Source organism: Sinocyclocheilus anshuiensis, unplaced genomic scaffold, assembly GCF_001515605.1.
Source record: "Sinocyclocheilus anshuiensis isolate Anshui unplaced genomic scaffold, SAMN03320099.WGS_v1.1 scaffold532, whole genome shotgun sequence".
In the NCBI taxonomy this organism is placed as follows: Eukaryota; Metazoa; Chordata; class Actinopteri; order Cypriniformes; family Cyprinidae; genus Sinocyclocheilus; species Sinocyclocheilus anshuiensis.
The window spans coordinates 1,555,876-1,566,986 of NW_015555819.1; the positions used below are offsets into that span (position 1 = coordinate 1,555,876).

Below are 11,111 nucleotides of genomic sequence, written 5' to 3' on the forward strand. Positions count from 1 at the left end.
ACACACCTGGGAGCAATGAAACATCATGGGAAACACCTGGGACAAATTAAACATGGGAAAGGAAGGCACATGAGGAGCAAAACAACCACAAAACACGGAACAGAGTCTGACAGCGCTCTGCTGCCACACTGGAGCGCACTCGCCACCAACTGGACAGGGGTGGGAATTACAGTTATAAATTACAGTACAATCACCCTCACTGTAATCTGTCAAAGTGATGGACGGTCTTCAGGTTTTTCCGTCACTAATAAAAAAATTCTGTCAACGACGGAAAATTTTTGGTTAACGTGACCTCTGACATATATATATAGCAGTATTAAAATTATATAATGTTGTTTATTTCTTCATTAATTCATTTTAATTTATTATTTAATTTATTTCCATTAAAAAATCATATTATTTCAGGGGGCATTTACACAACACTGTTTTCAACTAAAACTGGAAAACTCTTTAATGCGTTTTGGCCGTTCAGTTACAAGATAATGTTTGATAGGCGTTTTGGGGACCTGAAAATGCAAACTTTTGTAAACAGTACCGTATTTGTAAAACATGAATATTAAAACGATGATGTCTTGCAAATGCATATAATACAGCGTTTTTAGTCATTTTCATGAGTCTGCGTGAACAGGGGGTTGTTTTGACAACAATGACGTTTGTATGTAAAAAAAACATGAAGGTACCCTCATTCAATCTACAATTGAAAGTGAATCAGACATTAAGAATGTACATTAAAATTGATGAATCACTTTTTAACTCTTTTGACACCTAGAAAAAGTGACGCTTAAAAAAGGTGTGCCTCTGCTTCTAATATCGGACAGGTACTGATAATCATCAAGCACTAATAATTGCGAGAAATGTTATGCATCCCGATAAATGCAAAGTTAAAGATAACAATGAATGATAACAATAAAAAAGGGAAAGGGGTTTGTAACGTTGTTGTACCGTAAGACATCCATGTTTGGCAGCTCTCGTCTGGCTGTGGAGAGCTGCTGCATTGACTCCTGATGGACGGCTCGAATGTTGTGTCCAACACACACGGTGTACTGCAGCGGCAGGCGCTCCATACTGGGCGGCGTCTGCAAACAGAACTGCTGTCTGCTCTCCATTCCTACATGAAGCGGGATGTTCGGGGCCACTAGAACTGACACACCTTTGAAAAAAAAAACACAACAACATTGGGTTACTAATGGTCAGTTTTGCAAATTTTAAATCCCCAGATAAATCAAGACTGAAGTTTTGTGGCTTTTAGTCCATGTCTGCTAACTGTGAGGTCGTTTATATGCTAGTGTACACCTAAAAGTTGGCAAAAATAACTTTGAGCAGATATAGGGCCAAATTAGCACGAGAGCACAAACCCATAAACAGTGTTGGGGGTAACGCATTACAAGTAATGCGAGTTACATAATCAGATTACTTTTTTCAAGTAACTAGTAAAGTAACGCATTACTTTTTAATTTACAAGAGAATATCTGAGTTACTTTTTCAAATAAGTAACGCAAGTTACTTTTTTTTTCCAATTTATTGATTGACAGCTCTCCTGTCCCCATGTTGAGAGAAATCAGAAGATGTTACTGTAGTTCTAAAATAAATATGAATATGCATTAATTCATCTCATTCACAAAAAAAAACACAGATTCAATATTCCTCAAAATGAATAAAAATAATGCAACTCAGAATATGACGCAAACCTGCAATAGTTAAATGTTAAACAACACAAATATCCTTTATGTCAAACAAGCAAGCCCTGTCCAGATTTAAATTACTTGCCATAAAAAGTAACTAAGTAACATAATTAGTAACTTTTTTATGGAGTAACGCAATATTGTAATGCATTACTTTTAAAAGTAACTTTCCCCAACACTGTGTATAAGACAAGTTTGTACAGTATGTAGTTGTAGTTTTTGCATCTTTTCTGCAAAGATATTTAACAAGTGATTTGTTTAACATTTACATCATGTTGAACTTTCCCCAACACTGCCCATAAAAGCATAAATGGGAGTGGAAAGTTCTGCAGTTGATCTACTGACAATTAATTAATCAAATTAAGGGGACAGCTCATGCAGAAATAATAATTACCCCGTCAACCTCACTCACCATCAAGCCATCATTGACTTTCTTCTTTCAGACAAATACAATCATAGTTTTAAAAAATATCTTGGTTATTCCAAGCTTTATAATGGCAGAATTTGTAATGCTTTTATCATGGTACGAATATGTGTACCGTTACACCCATAGTTAAAAATTTTTATTTTTGTAATTGATTCATTGATTCTAAGCTGAATTTTCAGCATTATTACGCTAGTCTTCTGTATCACACGATCCTTCAGAAATCATTCTAATATGCTGATGGTTCTTTTATGAATAGAAAGTTCAAAAGAACAGCATCCATTTAAAATCATATTTACTATCAGCTTGCACCAGTGCAAACCCTCATTTGGCGTTAAAAAACTACTGTCAAGTAAAAAAATATATATATTTTTGCGACACCTTACTGAATACGCATTTGTAGGAGTTTCCCTTTCGATTGGTAAATTTATGGGAGGAGAGTATTTAAATTAATCACGCAATGCGAATTACTAAGATTTGCACTTGTCAATTCACTGGTATTTGCGGCATTATTTAACACCCCAAAAAAGCATGTCTTAAAGTGCTCTAACGCTTATTTGCCGTTTAGTCAATTTGGCCCTAAATGTCTTTAATGTCACTTTTGATCAATTTAATGCCGCCTTGCTGAATAAGAGTATTCGTTTCATTTAAAAAGAAAAAAAAAACCTTTGAATGGTAGCGCATGTCTTCCTGTTTCAATAGGAAATACGAAATAGCTGTAATCGGAAATAACATGGTGAACAGTTCAGTCAATGAGGCTGACACTGCTGAGCCGTCAGGTGATTTCAGATCACACGTTAACTCCTGTAACTGCATTCGTGACTCTGTGTGAATGGCAGACACAGCATTAACGAAACCAAATACCATCTTTCGACCTGCTCCAGTAAAGCAGCCTTTACAGCCTGATGTACTGTATCATGGAAATTCCAAGACTGGGACGTTTGGAACAGGAAACACTGGGATTTATAATTGAATCTTTATATTTTCAAAGCTTCTTGAGAAGGTGGGTGGTATATGAGGGCTGCTTCTGATGTCTTTCTGCACCTGAAAAGTTGAGATTATGTGAAGCAGATAATGGTGTGCGCAGATGTAGCTGCCCTCCCTGGAATTCCTCCTGCTTCTCCGATTTCACCACCATGTCAATGTACCCCAGTGTCGACGCACACAGCACCATCCGTCCGAATGCCCCTCATCTCACCTAAACTCACACCACAACTTTAAAATGAGATTTTAAAATGAAACAATACATCTTTGGAAAAGTTTTCCAGCAACGAGCAGTGCATCGTTTCAGAAGTTCGGTCATTTTTTATTATTCAGATATGATGTAGTTCAAAAGAAATAGCCTGATAATCAGTTTGATTTAGTCATTTTTACTGATATTCGCCTTTTTTCAACTGTCTTTAAACTCAACGATAATTGGCACTGTTTCGTGGTTCTCTGTAGAACAGCACCAGCAATGATGACATTAAAGGGATAGTTCACCCAACAAATTAAAATTCTGTCATTAAAGGGGTCATATGATACGATTTCAAGTTTTCCTTTCTCTTTGGAGTGTTACAAGCTGTTCGTGAATAGATAAGATCCCTAAAGTTGCAAAGACTAAAGTCTCAAACCCAAAGAGATATTCTTTATAAAAGTTAAGACTCGTCCACGCCCTCCTAAAACGGATCGTTCTAACACGCCCCCACATGTCTACATCACTGTGTGGGAAGATTTGTATAACACTGCCCAAATGTTCACGCAAAGACAGAAGGCGTAACTTTGATTCTCGCTGTAGTATTGTTGCTGCCACCGCCATGTCGTGGAGACGCTGTGTGTTTCGTTGTGAAAGCGAAACTACTTTGTTTGGTCTTCCTAAAGAGTTGAACCTTAAACCGCATAAACACATTTCATTACACCAAATAATGTTATTTTTTAGCAACGTCATATGACCCCTTTAATTACTCACCCTCATGTCGTTCCAAACCCGTAAGACCTTCATTGATCTTCGGAGCACAAATTACGATATAGGTATATATATATAAAGATACATATAGGTTCCTGTGGCTCAGTGGTAGAGCATTGTGTTAGCAGCACAAAAGGTTGTGGGTTCGATTCCCATGGAACACACATACTGGTAAAATATGTATAGCCTGAATGCACTGTAAGTCGCTTTGGATAAAAGCGTCTGCTAAATGCATGAACATTCATGAGAGTACCACGACGCATGTGTGGCACTATTTTAATGATGTCCTTACTACCTTTCTGGGTCTTGAACGTAGTAGTTGCATTGCTGTCTATGGAGGGTCAGAAAGCTCTCGGATTTCATCAAAATGATCTTAATTTGTGTTCTCAAGATGAACAGAGGTCTTACAGGTTTGGAACGACATGAGGGTGAGTAATTAATGATGATGAAGATGAATGAAGGTCTTCATGAGGGAAAGTAATTAATGATTTTTGGGTGAACTATCCCTTTAACCCTGTAAAAATTACATACGAAATAACAAACCAAAAACTGGCAGTTTGGTGAACCTTTAGCCAGAATATAACAAAAGAAGCTTGCATATGTTTTTGTTGAGCATCAAATTTGATACATCAGGATTTTATGGCTCATATAGCATGATATAGTGAGAATATTGAGGTCAAACTTGAGGGAAAAAAAACAGAGGTCCAAACTGAGCAAAAATGCTATTTGGTGCAGATGCTGATATTTATAGGGCCAAAAAGTAAAATGAAATTCTGATAGCTTGTACTTCAATGAGATCTTTCAGAATAGCAGATGCTTACATAAAATGCATAGAAATATCAGTTGTCACTCTATATCTCCCAACATGGCTTAGTAAGATTATATTTAAATGCTCAGTTTTATGATCAAAGCTCTATAGTTTTAAAACATTTAATTCAATGCAATACATTGATGATTGAGAGATGAACAAATAAATGTTCCTCGAAAAGCCTGATGGATCATATTTGATACTCACATTTTAACATGATTTTCATCAAAAAGTACATTAAATACATTAATGTATGTATAATCAAGTAAGCCTTACTTCAAAGTTGCTTCAAAGTTCAAAGTTTCTTCAATCCAATAAGTGTTCATCTTGAAATATTACACAATATAAAAGGTCTTCCATTTACTTTCAGCAAGAATTTACAGCACAAAGACAAAACATGACCTGAGGGGGGATGTTTTTACAGTTACAGTATATTAAAAGGTCTTTTACTTGCTAGAAACAGTATAAACAATCATTCATATGACAGAAGGCATGTAGTAGATTGTGTACAAGTTTTTCAGCAAAGTTTTGATCATGTTGACAAACTAGATGCCTCAGCTTAACAGTTAGACATAGCATGTAAAATTGTGCATTATGTAAAACACATTTTTGACCATTTAGATTCCAAAACAAATTTGCATGTATAAAAATTTGGTATACGTTTGTAATTATTGTGGGGGATTCTGCATAACATTAGAAAAATATGTTTTTGCTGTGGACTTATTGTGAACAGACACTGTCAACTCATAACCTGTAAACCTTCTGCTCTCCCAGACTGGGCATAACTAACCCTTATCTAACATGCCACCCCACACACATTCCAAAATATTAAATTATCTAACAATAAACATTATATGAACCAAAATTAAGTAGTCAAAGTTTCTTAAAAAGAAAAATGCTAGAATAGATTTTAGGCTTGCCAAAATCAGCTGTCACTCAGTACAGGGAACCTAGTTTGGGAATGAATGCAAGTTTGTAGATGTCGGTAAACTTATATTTATCAAAAATTAAGGAAAATAAAAAAATGTTTGTTTGATGACTTGATGAATGCAGTCGACAAAACAATGAAATGTTGTTCTCGTTGTCTCGTTAGTTTCCTTTTCCCTTTTATTTTGAGAAACTTCTCTTAAATAAGATAGATTCTTTGGCAAACTTCACCATTTCCCTCGATTTATCACTGCAGATTAGACTTGGAGAGAAATGAAGGCTGCTGTCGTGGCTAGCGTTTATAAATAATAGTGTGTAAGGGTGTAACATCTATTAAATATCGCACCTGCTGTAGACTCTGCCAAGTGAAGGAAACAAGCCAAACTGTTAACCATAAGATTATGCATATGTTTTACATATTCATATTCAGGTGTTCATGCCAAAAATAAAAATTCGGTCATGGCGTTCCAAACCTGTATGACTTTCTTTCTACCGTGGAACACAAACTAATAATAAAAAAATAAAAAAATCTGTGTTTCCTTAAAATGAAAATCAGAGGAGTCTAATGTTGATTTGGACCCCATTGACTTTCATTGAATGGACAAAAACAGTAGAAACACTCTGGGTTTGGAATGACATGAGGGTGAGTAATGATAACAGAATTATCATGACTATCACTTTAAGTAGAAAAATGAGAGTATCCGTTTAACTAATCCCATCCAAACATACAAAAAATGTATTTGAATGCGCAAATAGGAGAGAATTCACAACTCTGACTAGCCAATTGGAAGACAAAGTAATGACTGAAACCTCTTAGAACTACTTTTCAGTTCTTTTCAATTGTTTTCTCCTTTGCGTATTTTTCCTTGTATCAAGTTATACAGTACTCGTATTTTCGTATTGTTCGAAAATTGTTCCACTCTCTGCTCTCATCCAGTCCATATTAGGTGAAAAAAGTGAGATGGGATGCTGTTATTCATCTTTGCTTTAAAGACAGAGTGGAAAATATTTCAGGAAAGCTGGTAGTAGTTACCGTGGGGAATTATTCTAAAAATAATAGACGGCTCCCCCTCTTTTTCAGCTTCTGTAGAGCCCACCTTGCTCATAACTCAAGCCGAAAGTCTCTTAAACGTCAGCAAATGACAGTTATTTATTCGTCTCTGTGCAGAACCCATGTTATACACACCTTAAGAATGGGGCCTCAGAGCGTTTGAGGGGTGAAACTCAAAGCGTCCGACTCTGGACGGATACAAAAAATGAACTTTGATTGCCAATCTACATGACTTCAGGCTCACGTGTGACACAACTGTTCATTAGTGGTGTTTTCCAGGTCATGCATCACTATTACTATTGCTCATACTGAAGGTTAGTGATACGGCATTGGCTTGGCAGAAAATAAATACGATTAAAATTCCCATTGACTTACATTGAGGGAGAAAGTTGAGCAATGTCCATACCTGTCAACCCTCCCGTTTTTCCCGGGATTCTCCTGTATTGTACTATTATATCCCGGTACCATTCCGTTTAATTATTTTCCCGTATTTCTCCCGTATTTTTAATCTTTCTATATATTTTTTTTTTAATCCCACTGGGCGTATTTTATATGTTTGCTACATTCGTTTCCGGTAAAACTCCCATAATTTGTATGGGCCAAACCTCATAATATGAATAATCACGACAACAAATTGCAAGATTGTCCAGTTGCCAGATCTTGTATGAAACGTATCTTTCTCACGCGATCGACGCATACAAATTTCAACCCATTTGTCCCCTCAACTTGGCAACCTACAGCCCAGCGATGCTACTGATATCTGCGCCGGTAGTACCGCGGGAAGAAAACAATGCTCAGTGTAGAAATGGGAGGAGAAGACTCAGGTGGTGCTCCAGTGAAAAAAACTAAATATACATGTAAATTGCGATATAGCTTACACTTCAAAAGGCTATGGTTTAATTGATTTGAGTGCTACACATTTCAAAGTCAGGTGCTGCGCTGCTTTGTTTACTGCGGTTACCGGGGAAACGGCTATATTCCTGGCGAAAAGCGCCACCCGCTGGCAGAGAATGAATTTGCATTTTTCAATAAGCTCTTCTGCTCTTTGTTTAGACCAAAGCCAAAAACGACCCTTATTTTTACGCAGAAAACACACAGTTGTAAATGTGAACTGGTGGATCGACAAGAAGATAATGAATTATAAAACTCTAAAGATATAGCCTACACTAAGATATATTTATGTTACTAAATTAATATAATTGTTTGATAATAATTGTTTAAATTAATATAAAAATAATATAATATAATATAATATAATATAAAAAATTTTACTTTTGCCCCCATACCCCCTTTCCCGTATTTTGGTACCCAAATGTTGACAGGTATGGCAATATCTAAAGACTTGAATTGGTGTCTTTTGACTTTTGTTAGAAAAGGTATACAGTAGCAACCACCCACAAAACTCTAGCTTGAGATTCAGCACTATTTTGTACCATTTTCAAACTAAAAATAACTGTTGCATGCTTTTTTTGTAATGCTAGACTCAGTGTGATTTTATTGAGCAGTGTGGTCAAGATTTAAACACTGAGGCAGGCCAAGTTTTAAGTTCTAACTGTTTTATTGTATCATTTGCAAATGTCTGATTTTGATTTGCCAAATACAAATTCCAAAATTACAGATAATCACCTCACTCACGTAATGTTGTTATATATCTATGTTTTAAAAAATATAGTATGCCATTGTAATGGGTTAAACATATTTTATGACATAATATCAATATGTAATTAGAATAAAATATATTGTTTTAACGACATAACATCTCGTTATTATGACATTATTGTGTGAAAAAAAAATATTACTCACACTTTTAAGTGTTCACACTCCTGTGTGTCCATATTTTTTCATCATATTTTGGTATGTGTGCGCAGACAACATTTGAGCAACCGAATTTACAGTATTATGTCAAAAATTAATTTTGATTTCGTCCACAACAGTTTTGGAAAGCCAAAATAATTGACAGACAGATTGAAATTTAAATTCTTTGATGCTTTGATTGTGTCCGTGTCTATTTACAACTTTGGTAATTAAATAAATTTGATGAATGAATTCATTATTAAATAAACTTTATTTATTTGTGTATTTTGCTAAATGAAAACTGTAATTGTTTTTTTTGTTTTTTTGTAGCTGTTGTTGGTGCATACATAGACAAAGGGGGACATCATTACTTGGAAACCATCAAAATCTAAATATGTCTCTTTATGCTTCTTTCAGTCATTATGTTGGACCAGATACAATTGTCAATTATCAGCGAACCCAGTAAAGGACACAACTTGCCTGGATACTTCAATAATGTCTCTCATCAACAAAGTGGACAAAGCTATTTGACAGGCGTCGCATGACTGAAGCTCCATATCACCAATCTGTTTAAAACCACTATCCGATTTCAAGGCCTAAATGTAAATATACAATGCTGAAAAGTTTACCTTTGGGTTTGCCCCGGGTGGGTCGCCGGGGGCTCGTTTTACAGGCCTGCGCAACAACACGCCATTTGGCTGCACAGCGATGACTCAGGAAAAACAATTATGTCCATTATCAACACACCGCCGACCAATAGCAGCCGAGAGCCGTGGCCACAGGCAGCTGCTGGGTCGCCTTACGAATCTGAGCCAACATGATTGTCATTGTTATGCCACTGGGCATTATATACCACGATATGTCTGCGGTTACTTGGCAACCCGGGACAGCTGCATTGGCAGGAAGCGCAACATTTCTGTCTTAAAAGTGAGCCAATTAGAGAGGGGTTTGAGAGGTCTCTACAAAATCAAGGCCGTCCTTTAACGAGGTGGAAAAGGGATTAAAATCATGCGATCATTTCGGTTAAACTGCTCACGGAGTTACATAAGACGCAGTGGGCCAAACAATGATCTAGGAAATCATAAAAGTCCTTTGTTTATGTCACATGACGAATATTATGTCCTTAGCTGTTGGCATGCCCTTTCTCTTTAATCTAATTCTGTTCAGCTGTCTGGGACGCAGATTACCGCTTTCACCTTTCAGCTGCCGAAAGCTCACATGCAAACTTGGAAGACACCAATGCGGGCGCAAACAATGCGGCCGTACAGAAAAAGCAGCGTGACTGTGTTGAGTAAATAGGGTTATTAATTGCTGGATTGAGCACGGGTGACAAGGTGCTGTGAGAGTGTGAGAGTGTCTCGGCTCTGAGCGGTAACCATGTTTAGAGACCAGCTGCCCACCCACACAAGCTTCGCATGGCACGCCTGCTGGTCCGAAGCACGAGGGGTCATCGCAACGTCCCTTTGGTGAACATATTAACCATTTACTGAAGATATAAAATGTCAAAGCTGGTCCAACACACTTTTTGGGCCCAAAAACATGCTTCGTTTGCACTTTGAGTGTGAGTACTAGTGGCAGCTTATTGTCAAATGTGTTAAGAAACTTAACTATGTGTTACAATGTTGTGTTACTAATTTTGGTGAACGTATATTAACCATTTACTCAATATATAAAATGTCAAACCCGGTCTGACATGCTTTTGGGGCCCAAAAAGTGCTACGTTTGCACACTGAGTATGAGTACTAGTGGCAGCTTATTGTCAAATGTGTTAAGAAACTTAATTACTAAAAGTAATGTGTTACAATGTTGTGTTACTCATTTTATTAAACATATATTAACCATTTATTGAACATATAAAAAGTCAAAGTCAGTCCGATATGCTTTTGGGGCCCAAAAAGTGCTACATTTGCACTTTGAGTCTGAGTGGTAGTGTCAGTTTATTGTCAAATGTGTTAAGAAACCTTACTATGTGTTACAATGTTGTGTTACTCATTTTGGTGAACACATATTAACCATTTACTGAACATATAAAATGTCAAAGTTCGTCTGACATGCTTTTGGAGCCCAAATAGTGCTATGTTTGCACTTTGAATGTGAGTACCAGTGGCAGCTTATTGTCAAATGTGTTAAGAAACTTGACTATGTGTTACAATGTTGTGTTACTCATTTTGGTGAACATATATTAACCATTTTCTGAACATACAGTATAAAATGTCAAAACCAACATCTATCTATAATGCACAGCAATAGCAGCTGTAAGTCTAACATGCGGTACAGGTGGTCGCCTAGGGCCCCACCTTAAGGGGAGGGCCCCGCGGCCGCGAGGTTGTCAATTAAATTTCAAGGTGTGTTCGACTTGAAGTGGCGCGGTGCAGACAGATCGGTGTTTGGCATCGAAGTACCGCGAGAGCTATATACTAATGGACAGCTCTGCATGCTTTCCTATCCTATTGCAGTACTTTGATGTCAACACCTTATCG

The 11,111-nt window shown here is 36.8% G+C and overlaps 1 protein-coding gene across 1 annotated transcript in view; it reads right to left on the reverse strand.

Annotated features, from left to right (window-relative positions):
- Window positions 1-11,111, reverse strand: part of LOC107675292 (SITS-binding protein) — a 41,031-nt gene that overhangs the window by 20,217 nt on the left and 9,703 nt on the right. The window contains exon 3 of the mRNA XM_016469591.1: window positions 943-1,150. Within this exon, the coding sequence (XP_016325077.1) occupies window positions 943-1,150 (208 nt within the window). The remainder of the gene's footprint in view (window positions 1-942; window positions 1,151-11,111) is intronic.